Source organism: Branchiostoma lanceolatum, chromosome 15 (assembly GCF_035083965.1).
Source record: "Branchiostoma lanceolatum isolate klBraLanc5 chromosome 15, klBraLanc5.hap2, whole genome shotgun sequence".
Lineage (NCBI taxonomy): Eukaryota > Metazoa > Chordata > Leptocardii > Amphioxiformes > Branchiostomatidae > Branchiostoma > Branchiostoma lanceolatum.
Window position 1 is genome coordinate 2,680,258 of NC_089736.1, and position 18,329 is coordinate 2,698,586.

Below are 18,329 nucleotides of genomic sequence, written 5' to 3' on the forward strand. Positions count from 1 at the left end.
GGTGGCGGAGTGTGACCCGGATATGATTCCCCGTGAGAAGGCCGAGCGCGCCGCCAAACTGCTGTCCGAATTCGACCTGGCGCAAGTCCGTGATGTCAGCGCAGGGGCAGCCACGTTCTATGTCTGGGTATGTTTGTGAATATGAGTCATCCAGGAAATTGAAGAATACAATTTTAATTCAATCTGCACCACTGGATTACAATATGAAAATGTCATACGTTTTAGATGTCATTCTAACATGTTTCTTCAGTGATTAAGAAAAAATACATTGTAGAGCATTGACTTTTTTTAAATCACTGAGGAAAGATGTCGAATGGATATCTGAAACGTCTGACATTTTCATATTGCAATTCAGTGGTATTGATTGAATTAAGATTTCCTGTCCGGGTATGTAACCCGGATGATATGGTGGATTAATCCTCCTTCTGGACCTTGGGTTACATTTTACCTTAAATCCACTACACGCATGCATACATAGACCAGTCTGTGTGAACTGGTCAAGATGTGTTTGTAAAGGTCTTAAGGTAAAATGGTGAAATGCCAAGATCCATAAAACTTGATCTAAACCTCACCTTAGGTGAGGGTAACCTCTTATACTTTAATTGACTTATAATTAGACAGACTGCTTTTCTCATTGACCATAAATGTTCTTTGAAATTTCGTAAGTACTTTTTCAATTAACTCTACCAACCTAAGTTATCTTTGTCTTTAGTTCATCTCGTTTTCTAAGAAACAGAACTAAACTGTTTGACACTGTTTGACCTTAACTTTGCTGTGACCTTGACTAGAAGAAACCACTTTCCGCAGGTGAAGCAGACTTGTGACGACATCCTCAGAACCACGTGACCCAGCGGTCCAATCAGATTTTTGTGTGGTGTGTACTATGTAGAACTTCTTTCGTAGTGCTTCCCATTTAATGCACAAACATTTAAAGACAAATATGACGCTGGCTAATGTAACGCAAGGAGCAGACCAGCACCGAATCTTACCGAATCTTATTTTGTAGCATGAAGTTGTAACATTTTCTACTTGTGAAAGCTTGAAATAGCTGGACTAGCATCCATTTCCTTCATGTCAAATTCCAGCCATACGATTTTGAAGTTGGTTTATGTAAGAAGGGAGGATGGTGGTAGTGCTAGTGGCTCTTTGAGAATGTTTGTTGGGTTGATTGCAAATGAAATTACTGCAAATCTTGACATCATTTTGATGTGTTATTCCAGTATTCCCCCTCCTCCCCCCAAAAAGATTAATCAAAGTCTCGTGTGTAAGATTCGGACTGATCTGCTCATTTTATTTCAGCCACGTTAAGGGAACACCACGCATAAAGAGAGGCCAGACATCCCTAAGAATGTAAACTCACGCAGACCCCAGTGACAAACAGCACAATTCCTTAAACATTTCTGTCCCAAAAATCCCTTTCCTTTCCTTGCTTTCCTCACAATTTCCCTTAGCCTTTGGTAATTTGCAATACCTGTATGACTTGTTATTGTTTAAACAACATTGTCTGTTTGTTTCTTTAATCAAGTTGCATTATCCTCTCCATACTATTCAGATCTTCAGGTAAACCCTTTCATCAAGGATAAAAGAATTTGTCTTATCTGTCACGAAGCATTGTTTCAAATTTCGCACATAACGAATGTTGAAAATAAAGGAAATGACGGTAAGGTCCTGAAAAATACATCGACAAATATGTGTCAGGGAATTTGCTAAATCAAACAGAAGAATGCATCAAGCCCTGACCTTTCCGGATGATTAAAAAACGTCTGACACCCAGGAATGCTTTTAGGTTGACTCCTTCAATCATGTTGTTCTTGTTCCCTGTTCCACAGTGTGAAGGGATGATAGAAGAAGCGAGGACCCGACCAATGACTGAGGAGTGAAGCCAGATGATGTCATGTGACACAAATGTTCTGATCGAGTCCTTTTCCACAGGACAAAGCTTTTTGGAGTAAATACACAACCCAGACTTGTCTCTTTTAGGGGATCCGGGTATCAAAAGCTTTTGTGTACTGTACCTTTGTTTGATACTAATCTGCTCTACCCAAAACCCCTAATTGAGACAACGTTTTCAACGTTTGGTTCTATGAAACAGGCTTTTCGTCATGTAGCAAACTATAGTACAAGAATTGTATTATAAATCGTGTGTACTTTATGTTTGTTGAAGTTTGGGTTTTGTTAACAATTACTTGCCTGCATTATATGTAAACCATCAGTGTCTGTGCTAGTGTTATATTATATGATATGCCATTGACACTGCAATGGTTGGAGTGTAAATATTAGCTTCTTGCTTCCAAGTGGTCGTGATAGTTGTTAACTTACGTAATGACAAAGTCACAAAATGACAAAGTCACAGAATGAAGTATTAAATTAAGTGCAAACAAAAATTGGCTAAAGCACAATAGCTTGCTCAACCAAACAATCTTTTAAGACAAGAACAACACCTACAACAACTATGAGTTGACAAAAAGGATCATTTATTCAAGATTGAGATAAAGAAGCTTGTTGCATTTTACCTAAATTTTGTGACAAATCTTGACCTACACCCACATATGAAAGTTGGACTAAATCTAGATCTTAACTCTAGGCTTCTTAAACACAATAATCTCCTTTTCAGTTCAATACAACTATACTAACAGATGTACATAAACACTTTATACTTACACAATGTATGTAATGCACATGTCTAAATGAAACATTTCATAAAGATGTGAGATATGAAAACTATGTTTCACATGTAAACACTGATGTTCTTGTGATTTGAGGTGCTTGGCATGTATGTTTGCTTATCAAACAAGTCTTAAAATTTCACTTTTAAAGTGGTCATCAGTGCATATACTTTCTACACTTAACATGGAAAATGTGATATCAATGTGTTTCTGACCAGAAAAGTGGCAATATGCTTTTCACTTTGGAAGTGTTTGTATGATTTTATGACTGGACCAGGAGTGTTTTTATTTGTGATGTCACATATTACAGTTTGTAACTCGATGCTCTTAAGCAGCATTTGGAAAATAGCTTCAAGATCTGTAAAACTTTTCTTGGACAAACATTTCATATCTTTTAAGAGACAGAATTAACAAAAGTAAGAAAGTAGCCCAAAAATGATAATTATAGGTCATTACTATTGGGAAGATATTCAGTTAACACTAAACATATTCATTATTAGGAATATCCAAATATAAACTTCCAATTTTATTCACACCACTTTGTGTACATACTATTATACCAAAATATATACGTCATTGCCATGATGTGTATCATATTACAATATCAATGATGTTTACACCAGTGTGTTTCAGAAAATAAATTTGCAAGTAATATCACCATTATTTGATACCGACTATTTTCAAAGATCTTTGATTATCAAAGATTTTCTTTCCATAAAACGGCTATAAAAATACACTGATTTTGATTGCATCGTCTTTAAATATAATCAATTTTCTTTTTTCTATGTGTGCTTAGAAAAATATAACTATTGATTACACAAATCCGCTCTGAAAATAATTTTCATCTACCATATCTACATTTTTTGCTTGGTCCCTGCAAAACAACTTCTATGCCTAACATCATAAAATCCACATATTATGCATTCTAAGCTTTGTTCTAATATGATAAGATGTACCCAGTCAGCATATTTTTGTCTCCTATACATTTTATGTACAGCAAAGTTTGTCATCATACCATCAGCCTCCATTCTCAGATGAGATTTACTTCTGCTGTACTTTATATCAGATGTTTCTGCTAATCACACGCTACGCTTAACTTCTTATCAACACACTCTTTTCACTAAGCTAAGGTGTACCAAATTTTGACTTCTGTAGGTTAACATCACATTCCTCTACAATCATTCAACATGCATTCTGAGATTTGTCTTAGATCTCCTGGCAGCTTTGTATCATACAGTATTCTGTAATTAGTCTTCATCTTTAGCTTTGGTCTCCAAAAACAGTTTTCTAACTCAGCCATAGTGTGCTATACTTCAACTGCACTCTAACATAACATTGTCCTAGTGTCAAAATATACATCTTCTGAGCTTTTCAGCTGAGGTGTACCTTGTCTCCATTCTTCTGTACATAACAGTGTTCTGCATAGTCCACATCCATAGCTTTGGTCTCAGCAAATAATTTTCTAACTCAAGCATTCTCTAACTGTACATTGTCCTGCAAAATATAAAACAATGTAGATCTTCTCTGATTTGGGTCTAATAGTTTCCTTTCTCAGCTTAGATGTACCTTGTCTCCATTCTTCTGTACCCTACATTGTTCTGCATAGTCCACATCCATAGCTTTGGTCTCAGCAAATACTTTTCAGCCATAGTGTGCCATACTTCAACTGCACTCTAACATTACACTGTCCTGCAAAATATAGTACATCTTCTGAGCTTTTGCCCTAACAGTTACCTTTCTCAGCTGAGGTGCACCTTGTCTCCATATTTCTGTACATTACACTGTTCAAGCTTTGGTTTCTAAAAAAGTTTTCTTAGCTATATTGTATTATACTTCAACATTACATTTCCTGCAAAATATACATATTTTTAGCTTTTCTCTTAACAGTTTTCTCTCAGCTGAGATGTACCTTGTCTCCATTCTTCTGTACCCTACATTGTTCTGCATAGTCTACATCCATAGCTTTGGTCTCAGCAAAGAGTTTCCTCCTCTCCTCCTGAGAGAATGACTGGAGGGCTTTTGTGAGTTTATCAAAGTGTACATCTTTTGAGCTTTGGCATTAACAATCTTCTTTTTCAGCTGAGGTGTACCTTGTCTCCATTCTTCTGTACCCTACATTGTTCTGCAAAGACTACATCCATAGCTTTGGTCTCAGCAAAGAGTTTCCTTCTCTCCTCCTGAGGGAATGACTGGAGGGCTTTTGTGAGTTTATCAAAATGTACATCTTTTGAGCTTTGGCCTTAACAGTTTCATTTTCAGCTGAGATGCATCTTGTCACCATTCTTCTGTACCCTACATTGTTCTGCATAGTCTACATCCATAGCTTTGGTCTCAGCGAACAGTCTCCTTCTCTCCTCCTGAGAGAAGGACTGGAGGGCTTTTGTGAGTTTATCAAAGTGTACATCTTTTGAGCTTTGGCCTTAACACTTTCCATTTTCAGCTGAGGTGCATCTTGTCTCCATTCTTCTGTACCCTACATTGTTCTGCATAGTCCACATCCATAGCTTTGGTATCAGCAAACGCTTTTCTAACTCAGCCATAGTGTCCTATACTTCAACTGTACTCTAACATAACATTGTCCTGCAAAATATATATCTTCTGAGCTTCTGTCTTAACAGTTTTCTTTTTCAGCTGAGGTGTACCTTGTCTCCATTCTTCTGTACCCTACATTGTTCTGCATAGTCCACATCCATAGCTTTGGTCTCAGCAAATAGTTTCCTTATCTCCTCCTGAGGGAAGGACTGGAGGGCTTTTGTGAGTTTATCAAAATGTACATCTTTTGAGGTTTAGCCTTAACAGTTTCCTTTTTCAGCTCAGGTGCACCTTGTCTCCATTCTTCTGTACCCTACATTGTTCTGCATAGTCTACATCCATAGCTTTGGTCTCAGCGAACAGTTTCCTTCTGTCTTCCTGAGGGAAGGACTGGAGGGCTTTTGTGAGTTTGTTGAAGTAGCTCATCGGGGCGGGTGTGCTGAACCTGTAGCTGAAACTCAGGGAGCAGCCGGAGACAACTTCTGTGTGATGCCGCATGCCCACGTACCACAGCATGATTTCTCCTGGAGACAAAAGTTACATTCATTAGACAATAGGGTTGAAAAAAGACATTTTATTCAATAAAAGTACTTTAAATATGCTATTCAGGATGGTGCTGCGCTGAGTAAGGACTAAAATAATCTGTGAAAAACAATTCATAAAAGTAAATATTTGGAAATGTTTCCTAAGATGTCAATGATAACTTTTTCACTCTGCAATCTTTTTTGCACTGCTCGATGTAGTCTGGGATCCAGTCTTGTTAGCTTTAGTCTGCTAGTGGGTAGCAACTGTTGGAAGCAGACTAAAGCTGGATTCCAGGCTTTGCTGTAATTTTGCAGTTTTTTGGACAGGGCATTCTAGCATTTTTGTACATATAAGAGTAGGGACAAATCTCAAACTGATGTCATCTATGCAGTTTGTACAACAGATCGAACTGGTCTTATGCCTGGTGATGGTTTACTATGAAGTGACACAGATTGTTTGAAGAGTCCCGTACCTGGGTTTAAGGTGAACACCATGGGCTGCGACCATCTCAGTTTCCCATCATGCACCTCAGGCCACGACAGACTCCAGTTCTTCACACCTGAGAACTGAGGAGATGATGGACACCTGTCAATCATCTGTCTGCAGTTTTCACTCATGAAAATTTTCTTCAGTCTTCCTGGCTATGTATCTTATATGATAAATGGTACAAGCCTAAACAAATATAGTTCTTTAATTTTAACGGTCAGTGGCCGGCACGCCATCTGCTGCGACTCATGCGATGTATGGTATCATACTGATTGCATGGGTATGTCAGCACCGGTCTACAATGCCATCAACAACCCTAACGTGTCCTGGATTTGCTGCTCCTGCGGCCTACCCAACTTCAGCTCCAGTCTTTTCAACACTACAGTCTTTGAAACTTCTAATTGTTTCTCCTCTTTCGACACCAGCACCTGTTCCAGTCCAGCAAGATCTATTGGCTCTCCTATCGCCACATCTTCACCTATCGGGCATAATGTTAACCCACCCCCTCGTGACCGCACACATACCAAACCAGTCAGGACCTGTGTCATCAATTTCCGATCCATCCGTAACAAGGTACCTGAACTGCATGCCTTTTGCGAAGCTGTGCAACCAGACATTGTTGTTGGCACTGAGACATGGTTGGACTCGTCAGTGGGCACCAGCGAAGTCTTTCCGGACACGTACAATGTGTTCAGGAGAGACCGAGCTGGCCGGGGAGGGGGGGTGCTTGTTGCTGTAAAGAACAACATCATTGCAACCCACCACCCTGAACCGGAATGTCCCTGCGAGTTAACGTGGGTCCAGGTCCAGCTGGCTAACAGTAAGTCCATTTACATCGGGGCCTACTATCGCCCCCCCACTGCTGGTCAGGATGACTTTGCAGCACTAGAAAGATCGGTGCTGCAAATGCGGGCAAATAACAACAATGCCCACATCTGGCTAGCAGGGGACTTCAACTTGCCAGATGCGACCTGGAATCCCGAAGCAAATACCATCGCTCCTAACCCATCCAGTCTCACGAGCAGTTACATCAGCCTTGCCAATGACTGCGGTCTGGAACAAATGGTCTGCGAACCAACTCACACTGTAGGGCAAACTTCGAACACCCTGGATCTGTTTCTCACCACAAATTCCACCTTAGTGGAGAGAGTCAAAATCTTGCCAGGTCTCAGCGATCACGACATCCCGCTGATTGATGTTCAAGTAAAGCCCCAAACATCAAACACGAAAGATCGACTCATATACCTGTGGAGGAAAGCCAACATCGATGCACTCCAGCAGGATATGGTAACATACAGCCGTGAGTTCGCAGACCAAGCACAGCATAATACTGCCTCAGAAAACTGGGAGCTGTTTAAGGCAGCCGTTAGTGGTGCTGCCAATAAGCATGTTCCCAGGAAACGAGTGAGGCCACAGTCTAGCAAACCATGGATAACACCCCAGATTCGCAAAGCCATGCGTAAGCGGTCTGAACTCTTTTCCAAGGCTAGGAGGTCAAACTCCAATGATGCCTGGGCAAAGTTCAAGAGGTGCAGGAAGGGAGTTAAGCAGAGAGTTAGGAAGGCCCATAGGGATTATGTTTCCAACTACCTTGAGTCCAACATCGAGGATAATCCCAAGGCCTTTTGGAGCTATGTCAAATCTCTCAGACAGGACTCTACTGGTGCATCGGCCATAAGACACCAGGGGGTGCTAACATCTGACCCCCAGGAAAAGGCTGATGCACTGGGAGCCCAGTTTGAGTCAGTGTTTACCAGGGAGGATAAATCTACCGTTCCTACCCTTGGCGAATCCGTAGTTCCAACTATCCCCTCCCTTAACATCTCAGTGGAGGGGGTAGCCAAACAGCTCTCTAGTCTTAATCCCAGCAAGGCCACAGGACCAGACGGAATACCACCTCGCCTCCTGAAAACTGTTGCCGAACAAATTGCGCCAATCTTACAGACAATATTCTCCCAGTCAATATCCACGGGAGACGTTCCTGAGGATTGGAGAACAGCTAACATCGCTCCAATCTTCAAAAAGGGTGACAGAACAATGCCCGCTAACTATAGGCCGGTGTCTCTGACATCGGTCTGTGGCAAAGTGCTCGAACACATCGTGCACAGCCACATGATGAAACATCTTGACACTCATGGCGTTCTGTCCCCGGCGCAGCACGGTTTCAGGAAGGGTCTGTCCTGTGAGAGCCAGCTGGTACTCACCCTCCAAGACTTGGCCAAGAATCTTGACCATAACAAACAGGTCGATGTCGCGGTGCTTGACTTTAGCAAGGCATTTGACACCGTGCCCCACGAGCGGCTGCTGAGCAAGCTCGAGCACTACGGCATTTCTGACCTTCTTCAGTCTTGTTTTAGGGCCTTCCTAACGGAGAGAACCCAGAGGGTTGTCTTTGACGGCGGAACATCTAAAGCTGTCAGGGTCACCTCTGGAGTTCCGCAGGGTACAGTGTTAGGCCCTCTGCTCTTTCTACTATACATTAACGACCTCCCCAGCTCCGTAGATTCACATGTTCGATTATTTGCCGACGATTGCTTGATTTATCGAACCATCAGCACGCCTTCTGACGCGCAAGGTTTACAGTCTGATCTTGATGCACTAACAGATTGGCAAAATCGTTGGCTTATGTCGTTCAATCCCTCTAAATGCCACATCCTCCATATCACCCGTAAAAAGCACCCCATTCTAACCCAGTACTCCCTCTGTGGAGAAGCCCTCACCGGTGTCAAGTCCCACCCCTATCTTGGAGTACAACTGTCCGACGATCTGCGGTGGGACACCCATATCAACTACGCCACTAGCAAAGCCGGTAGGGTACTAGGGGTCATTCGGCGCAACTTGACCCATTGTCCATCAAGAGTCAAGGCCACTTGTTACAAAGCGCTGGTGCGGCCCCACTTGGAATATAGTGCCATCGTCTGGGACCCGTATACCACCAAAGGGATACAGGCGGTGGAGGCCGTCCAGCGCAGGGCCGCCCGAGTGACTCTGAATGACCACCGGCGGACTAGCAGCGTGACACAAATGCTCAATGACCTGCAGTGGCCCCTTCTCTCTGAAAGGAGGAGGAACACCCGCCTCACCTTTCTCTATAAACTAGCCAATAACTACATTAATATAAACACAGACAATCTTCTGAAACCAGCTCAGGGGCGCACCCGGGGTAGCCACACTCTAAAATTCCAAACAATCAACGCTAAAACAGACTCATTTAAATATTCTTTTTTCCCTCGCACCATACCAGAGTGGAACGCCCTGCCTGGCGCGGTTGTTACGACTCCCACCGTTGAGTCTTTCCGCGCCAGGCTGGAGGCCTGCCCGCCTTAGCCCGGGACCTCCTCCCCCCCTACCTTGCCCCTTGCGGGGTTATCTGGGGGCCCAATAAGTTGAAGTTGAAGTTAATGATAACAAAATCCACTCTATACTAAGACTGTACAAGCATGGTTTTAAGGCATAGCAAGTTCTGAAACCCCTTGCTTGATCCTGGGTCCATAAAATTTGTTGCACAGTCCTTTGGTAGGCCAGAGTAAAACATACTCAGAGTCGGTGCATCTAGTTATCTTTTACATGTGCAGTCTAGAGTCATATCATCTTCCCTAAGTGTAGTGACCTCCATGGTTGATCTGCTTTAAGCAGACTACACACCTGTACAGTCATGAAGGTCTCACAGGTCTCATCCAGGTGAGGCGACACACCTGTGCCAGGTGTGCCCAGGAAGCCCGTCATCATGGGTTCCCTCAGGTGTCCCGCTGGTCCTGCCGTCAGGCTGCCCTCAGGTAGGAAATACGGCTCGTGTTCCTTGTCCAGCCAGTCCTGTCATGTAATGATAAATACCTGGTCATACAACCACAATGATAAGACACAAGATAACAGTTACTCAAGCAACTGAATAGATACTGTAATAGGTGAGTTGCTCCAGATAGCATCCACTACCTTCCCGGGATCCCCTGAGTCTGTATAACTGACTTCTTCTTTACCACAGTATTTAGATCTAGTTCTTAAATGTTATCATCATTCTCTGACAGTGGTACTAATAATAATCTACGGGGGCATAACTTTTCACAAGTATGGTGAACGATTGCGGATAACAATGTCCCATCTGATACTTTTTCAGTAGTGTGTTAGTTTTCGACATGAAAGATACAGATTTGCTATCTCCATAACAGATGTCTAGTTACCACTGCTGCTTTTTTGTTGGCCTCCCAGAATGTGTCAAAGTAGCCACTGGCACAGTTCCAGGAGTCCTGGTCATCACCATACACTGTAGGGATGTCACCAAACTGGATCTTCTGGCCTTTCTAATGGGGGAACACATAATTGTATATTCTAATGTTTTATTACGGTTAAACAAATCTAATAAAAGTCCTGATTGTTAGGAAATTGCAAGTACAGTAAATGTTGTAGCACAGCAGATCATTAAAGGTAAAAAGAAAATGGAGTAAGAAACTATGGATCCTTACTTGCCAATCAAAATATTCAGCTGTTGGGTACGTCTTGATAAAGTAGTTACAGTCAAACTTGTTCCAGCTTTCCCAACCTAAAACACAAATTAAAGATTAACATCATGACGGAAAATATAGAGTGAGATTAAGGCAATTAATCTGCATTTCTATCTTGTCGGAAAGTAACTACAGTGCTACTGCTAGGACATTAAAACTGAACAGCTACAATTTATTACACATTATTCAAGTGTCATTTCACCACTTTCTTGGGAATCATAATTTCAACCAAGGATATTGCTATATAATGTTCTTGTTTCGACAGAGGCTCTTTGCTTTTCTTGCCATGTATCAACGTACCTTACATCATAAGCATCATTGACAATGACTGGCTCTCCCCTGTTCACTAGTCTCATCCTGCTAACACTCTAACTGTCACAATTTTATTCTAACAATGCAATAAGTTCCCAAACACGTAGACAAGTACACCACAACCTTACATAATGGCATCAGGTTTGCTAGAAGGACAGACGTACCTTGCATAGCATCCGTGACAATGACAGGCTCTCCCCTGTTCACCATCATGGCAAACTCCCTCCTGCTGATCCCGCTGACTCGACGGATCTCTCTGTCTGACGGCTGCTGCAGCCAGCGGCGCTCGGAGTGGGGGATCCACGGGGGGCACGGCGAGGTGAACCGGGCAGCCACATCTGTGGAAATAGAAGATGCTGTATGAAAATGCCTGTACTGTGGCAAGGTATCTGTATAGCTGGTAAAAGAGCCATTCAGCTTAACACGCCAGCTTTGCAGGCATGTGTGCGGCAGCAGTTGGGTATGTTAGATCCTGCTATATGTAATATAGCCACTAGGCAAATGTATAATTCTGTCTTGGTTGAAATATTTTTTGCAGAGGTTAACTACCGAACAATAATGGCGTAACACATCAGCTCTGTAGTAATGGTGTATTCTTGAGTACCAGCGGTGCAATTCAGATTGATCTGAGTTTTGAGACATCAAACACTAGCATGTACCCTCTACTCTTATCAATAAGTGTGTTGGGCTCTTTAACCGTGCCTGAGGTGTGGGTTTACTTACCAAAAGCCACATCAGTGACCCTCTGCACTGTCTCCTGCCCAAATACAGACACAGCCAACAGTGGAAGGCTGAACTTCCACAGCACAGCCAGAGACATGGGTAGGGTCAGTGCCAGGACCAGTCCAACTGGCACATTCACGGGGGTGGGCAGCTCCTCTTCTAGTGAGGCAGAACCAGCTTTTCTCCCAGGCATGATGTGGTGTCAGACTTGAGTTAGTGGTTCTGGTGGTCAATCGTCAGAATCGTTGGCTTCGATTATTTTGATGGTTAAACCTGAGGAAAAAATAATTTATCTATTGATTAATGTTGTAAACAGTTGGGAAGTATCTTCAGTCATGATTGATTCAATCACTGATTTCAAAGGGAGCCCAAATACACAACAAACAAAGTTTTACAGCGCTAGCCCTAAATGAATAATACAACATACATAATTATCAAGTACTAGTAATTATAATAAGATGGTGTCTCATTTGTGAAAACAAACACCCAGAGGAAGACCAAGATTAGTATAAAATCAACATGTGTCTTCTTGAGTCAGTTTTACTTTTCTATAAATCATAAGTTCAAACTTAGATAAAACTTTTCTCCTTTGCCCCCAATGTAATAGTCTGATATTGGTGGCTAGACTAGATTCAAGGAAATGTTGAACAGTTGTCATTTAACCTATCATGTCCTAATTTTACCCTAGCTGGTGTACAGTACTGAGCTACATACCTTGCTGTACTTGATCTACCGCGAACAACAACCAGAGTCATAAAGTAAACTTACCACCATGCTTGGATGATCACTGATCTGTGGTCTCCCTTGACAACGAGATATTCTAAATTCTGTCCTTTAGGTACTTCTGAATGCTTCTAGAAGCGGTTGACTCAACTTTCTTCAACTCCAGACGTCTTAAGATATCTTCATCTGCAATTTTCTTGCGCGATTTCGATCGTCCCACTTTCTTCATGCATGGTAGGTAGCCAAAGTAGCACCGAGGACAGTCACTTCCGGGTATCGCAAGTCGGCAGAAATGTCTCTGTATTTTACGACAGGTTTTGTCTATGTGTACCAAACTTCACTATAAGCTCTCTGTAAAGACCAAATTTCATACAAATTAGAATTACATTTATATGAGTCATTAAATCATAACGTTATCACGAAAAGCAATGTTCTTGGTAATATCATGAGTTGTGTCATAAGATACAAGCCAATCAATTACGTCACTGTTTATACTAGCATGTCAAATGTCACAGACGTCTGTGCGATCTTGACTGTTGCCTCATGAATAATTCATAAATTCTCTTCAAAACGGCGTGGAAGAGGCTGGGTTGGCGAGAGGGTAGGGTTAAAGCATCTGCACCAGGAAGCAGGGAAGACATTTTTGGATTAAGAACTTTGGAGGATTGATCAATTTTTGAACAAAAAACTAGGGTCAGTTGAGCAACTTTGGATCAGAAATTAGAGAGGTCTTGACCAATTTCTGGATTAGAACTAGGGTAGGGACAAAATCTGATTTTGTACCTCTTCTATCCACCTCCATGGAGTAGTCCATTATTGTTGTTGTTGTCTCTGTTACACCGCTGATTGGTCCGCGTCTATGGTCACGTGCTTTGACTAACCGCGCTGCGTTTGACTTTGTCTCCCCCCGCCCACGCAGGTTCCAAAACAGCTGATTTTCACCATTCTGCACAGCGTTAACGCGCCAATCTGACGGAGTTTTGACGGACCTTATTGGCGGCTAGCGCTAGCGGCTGTCGGAGTGTCAGAATTACGCGCTCTGATTGGTCAAGTGGCCATGTTCGAATGTTCGGCTGGATCATGATCGATCGGTCCACTGCAGACTCGACCGGTTCCCTGCTTCTTCCTTCTCTTCGCTGTACCGTTAGAAACGCTAAACAACAACACGTAAGCTTCAAGTCACCTAGAGACCACGTCTAGCGAGATAAAAAAAATTATAGACGACGTGAAACAAGGACAACAGCAACAGGCCCAGGTTAGTAGTAACTTGTGTACACATGTAACATGTGTAACGTTAGCTCAGTTGTAAATTACAACTGAGCTACATGTGTACACAAATTATGTGATAAATAATTATTATTTGTAGTTGACTCTTAGTAATATCCTCAGATCGATGTACTGTAACTTAATAACTAACTACCTCTTCTTCTTTCGTTTGAGGCAGCCGCCTTCATCGTGGTGAAGATTTTGCTACCTTTCTACTACTGGAAGTCTACTGCGCTTGGGAGTGAAGATGTGAAATGTAACAAACCAGGGGTTGGGAATGGGAAGGGTGGATTTAGATCTGTTGTTTAAAACTGTCAAGAGTTGAACTGAGGGCGACCGAGTATAGACTGGTATAAACTTGGTGGACCATACTTTATGTAACGTTATATGCCTGTGTTTTTCTTTCCCTGATTGTATTTTTTTATGTTTGTGCCCAGGGTTATCTGTAAAGCAGATCCGTAGATCTGAGATGTAAATAAATTGAATTGTAATGTTACAGCGCCGATCACAAAAAAATACAACCAGTGAATCGTGTAAGCCTCAGATTTTCACCAGCGCCTTTGAGCATAAGGGTCCCTGTGCTGTGATTTGTCTTGATTTGTGGCTGCATTCGACAGAAAGTGTTTTACATTTTTCCCCATGAACTTTCTGTTTATGTGGTGAAGTGTCACCCACCAACAGTATCGGCGGTAGCCATGTTTCTTTATAATTAATAATGCAAACATTACAGTCTAATTGTAAGCGCTGATTGGTTCACTTAGGAAAACCTGCGTTCTGATTGGTCACGGCGGGAATATCCCGCACATTTTGGTCACTCCACTAAAACTCCACAACATGGAACGGTGGAAGGGGAAAAAAACCCTTCCACACCATCCACCTAAATCTCCTAGCAGATCTGCATGGTGCCAAAATCGTATAAGTCATCCAGAGAAGCTCCAGTCAGGCACGGTGGTACCCTGGAATCCAGAGCAATTGTACCGGTCCGCGCCCTGAGCTTCCCCGGACCTACCCTCCCGCTGGCCCGACAACCAACACCGCCCCGCTTTCTGCTAGCCCACAGGCTTCGGCTGGGTACCCGTACATTGGTAGCGAAGCTTGTTTGGCCAGCGGGAAGTGGGGCGGGGTCGGTGGCCGGGCCAACGGGAGGGTAGGTCCAGGGAAGCTTGGGGCGCGGACCGGTAGGGTAGTTCGGGGCGCGGGCCGGTACAATTGTATGAAAGACCAAAACAAATTTCTAGAGAGCTTCCTAAACTCAATTCTTACAGGTCCGAGGCATGATTCCAACCGGTCCGAGGCATGATTCCAACCGGTCCGAGGCATTTCCAACCGGTCCGCAATACATTTCCTTACGTGCTGCGGTAGAATTCCAACCACTCCGCACCCATGAGAATTTCCTGCCTTACGCGCTGCCCTGCGTTCCTCGACAGAATTTCCTGCCTTACGCGCTGCCCTGCGTTCCTCGACAGGAATTTCCTTTCGCGCTACGGCAGAATTCTAACCGTACCACGGCACAGCCCCTTATCCCCCACGCTCATACAGTGGACGATCCCAGATGGGTCAAGGGTCACTCGTGTTGTGAATGTGAACAGCCAGTGACAGGTCGTGTCGATGTTGAAAACTTTTTCAGTGCTTCGTTCTGACTATCACCATCTCTAAAAACACGTGCGTGCAAACTAAAAGGAAGCCCTGATTGTCAATATCAACTTCAATCGACAGACAATGGGCGTCAGATATTCCTTTTTGCCCCTCCCGTGTCGGTAGATCGACATTAAATGGCTACTTTGCATTGGAAAGGACGATATAGTGGGCGTGAGTGACCTCGCTAGAAATCTGCCTGTCGTTGACTCAACAATGCTACCACCACACACACACACTTTCACCACAAAACAATGTTGTGTAATATGCACATTTAGATATTGTCCATAAAATTCATTGACAGAAACATACGGTCGATATACAGAAGATATTCTTGTTCAGTCACAGGAAAATCCTGTTATAGCCGCAGCCATGAATAAAATCAAATGTTATGGAAATGCTATCATGTCCAAACGGGATTATAGGACCAATCTGTTACTAGTAGTCTGTGTTGTCCATGTATGAACTTTCATCAAATAACTCGATCATGCGATATGCTGAAAGGACTAAAAAAAAAACCGTGGCCAACTTGAACTTTTGCCACCGTAGGATTGTCCTGCGAGACAGGTCCGTTTATTTCAGGTTTAGAATCTGAAATAACACAGAAACAAAATTCAAGCTATAGTATAACGTTATAATTAAAAGGAGAGCTAGCAAGGAAGAGAAGGATGCCCCCGTACTGATCCTGTCAAGTACACTGCCTACTCATATGATATATATACTATAGTCTGTAGCACTGACAGTGTCAGGTTTGAGGTCTCGTGAACTTTAATATCATAACTTAAACAGAGCCAAGCCGGTTTTATTGCTGTCACGGTTGTTGCAACAGCAAATGCCTATGACACACGGCGACGTCGACCCGTCACGCAACACCATGGTAGCGTACCATGAAATGCGTAATCGTAATGTTGCCATTATGAAAAAAAGTACCCCGATACTTTTAGCGAAGGACATTATCCTTGAAAGTTTATATTTTCGCAGTTCACATCATTCAACACGAGTGACCCTTGACCCATCTGGGATCATCCACTGTATGAGCGTGGGGGACAGGGGTCTCTGCCGTGGTACGGTTAGAATTCTGCCGTAGCGCGAAAGGAAATTCTGTTGAGGAATGCAGGGCAGCGCGTAAGGCAGGAATTTCTGTTGAGGAACGCAGGGCAGCACGTAAGGCAGGACCGGTTAGAATTCTACCGCGACACGTAAGGAAATGTATCGTGGACCGGTTGGAATCATGCCTCGGACCGGTTGGAAATGCCTCAAACCGGTTAGAATCATGCCTCGGACCGGTTGGAAGCATGCCTCGGACCGGTTGGAAGCATGCCTCGGACCGGTGAGAAATGAGTTCAGGAAGCTGTCTAGAATTGTCGTTTTGGTCTTCCATAACATTGGCATCATGTACCCAACCCTCAGGCATGACTAACAGACCAACTGAACTAGAATTTCACTAGATAACTGCACTTAACTTTATACAACATATACAGCGCACAGCGCAGAATCATAAGTCAACAACAAGCGGCCTTGTGAGTATTTCAGTTACTGTTGAGTGCATTACTAATACTAGTATCATAGTAGTATGTTTAGCGCTTCCCCAGTCATCACTGCATAGTGCATATATGTATGTATCAGTCTTCCGATTATTGAGCTGACTTGTGGCCAAAAATCAAAGCTTGAAAATAGTGTCACTGATGACAAAGTCCCTTGGGAATTATGTTCCAACCGGAGCATTAGTCTGACACAATACAATTAGCTGTCAATGTCAATTAACCTCTCTGTTAACCAACAGCCAGTTCCACTGAAGTAAAACTGACACACCATGTCACAGTCGACACAATTGTCAACCGCTGTGAACTTATAACCATCGTCCTAAAAATGTTATGCCTGCTCCCACGACACACTCTACGTGATTTCCTGACCTTATCACTACTTACTATTACACATACTTATGTTGCCTACCTCATTGTATTTTAGAAGCAATCAAAATATTTTGCATGTCAGTGCCAGGTCTTTACTTACAGGGGAGTACTGAAAAGTGTCGGATTAAGACTGCGTCGGATTAAGGTTCAGTGCCAATACATACTTTTTGGCAAACATGATTATTTCTGATTGCTGCATTATTTCTAACATGATTTGTGGTTTTACTCCACAGTGTAAAGTCACATACAACATCAAATAAACCACGTGTGTGTCAATCATGAAGGTGGTCAACGATCAACAAGGTAGACGATCAACAAGGAAGAGAAAATCCCTCGAAACTGCTTCGAAACTGGGCAGTCCTGATGATAAGAGAAACAAGGTATGTCCTTCACTGGTACCAATAAAAAAGTAAGGAGAAATTTTATTTGACTTAAGGATGGACTGTTGGCGGTGAACGGCACCTTTTGTTGATGCGTGTAAATGCAGCCTGCGGTGTGGAGGTGACCCATGATGGGGTATAAAATGACATCACAGGCTGAGCTATTAGTCCAATTTACAAAGAAATGCATTGTTCAACCTCCAACCGTAGCCGTAAAAACTCTTGCTACATAAAAAGACTTGCACTTGATGAGGAATTCTGGGGCTTCCCCATCCATGTGCAAGCACATCCAACCCCCATATGATAGGGAAGAAAAGGCGTAATTGGATAAAGAGAGAGAGAAACCTCTTCATACGCCGTTGTCACCATGTTCACAATTTTGTTTTTTTCTTTTTCGATTTCCTCATATTAAGACCCCTGGAGGTGTGCGCAAGAGCTCCCGAACTAATTCAGCTCACATCAAGAGGAAGGTATCTTAAGTATCTAATGTTATCTGTCTAACCTCTCTAATGATAAATCATCTAAGTAATAACATCTACTAGTATGCAATCTATCTAATGATGAATTGAGTTTTGACGTCCTTGGTATAACTTGTTCCCTCAGCTTCTTCAGTCTCCTCCCTACAAGACCCCTGGATCTGCAGGTGTACGGAAGAGCCCCCGGTTGAAC

At 42.9% G+C, this 18,329-nt stretch overlaps 1 protein-coding gene and 1 long non-coding RNA gene across 2 annotated transcripts; one reads left to right on the top strand and one right to left on the bottom strand.

Moving 5' to 3' along the window:
* Window positions 1–3,598: 3,598 nt before the first annotated feature.
* Window positions 3,599–12,033, bottom strand: LOC136420931 (uncharacterized). Its single transcript, XM_066408069.1, has 7 exons — window positions 11,744–12,033; window positions 11,185–11,358; window positions 10,670–10,746; window positions 10,388–10,507; window positions 9,855–10,022; window positions 6,196–6,289; window positions 3,599–5,722 (listed from the first exon to the last, which is right to left on the bottom strand). The coding sequence occupies exons 1-7, from the start codon at window positions 11,934–11,936 to the stop codon at window positions 5,475–5,477; spliced, it is 1,074 nt and encodes a 357-aa protein (XP_066264166.1). The 5' UTR covers window positions 11,937–12,033; the 3' UTR covers window positions 3,599–5,474.
* A 1,456-nt stretch (window positions 12,034–13,489) lies between these two features.
* On the top strand, window positions 13,490–18,161 carry LOC136420384 (uncharacterized). The gene is made up of 3 exons (XR_010753197.1): window positions 13,490–13,721; window positions 17,514–17,660; window positions 18,074–18,161. It is a non-coding gene; the product is annotated as an uncharacterized lncRNA (long non-coding RNA).
* Window positions 18,162–18,329: the final 168 nt, after the last annotated feature.

Excerpts from the sequence above, each read along its gene's own strand:
- LOC136420931 (XM_066408069.1), bottom strand. The coding sequence starts at position 11,936 with ATGCCTGGGAGAAAAGCTGGTTCTGCCTCACTAGAAGAGGAGCTGCCC. Across the intron at positions 10,023-10,387 it reads CCAACAAAAAAGCAGCAGTG|GACTGGCTGGACAAGGAACA; the intron begins GTAACTAGACAT and ends ATTACATGACAG. Across the intron at positions 5,723-6,195 it reads GGTGTTCACCTTAAACCCAG|GAGAAATCATGCTGTGGTAC; the intron begins GTACGGGACTCT and ends TTTTGTCTCCAG.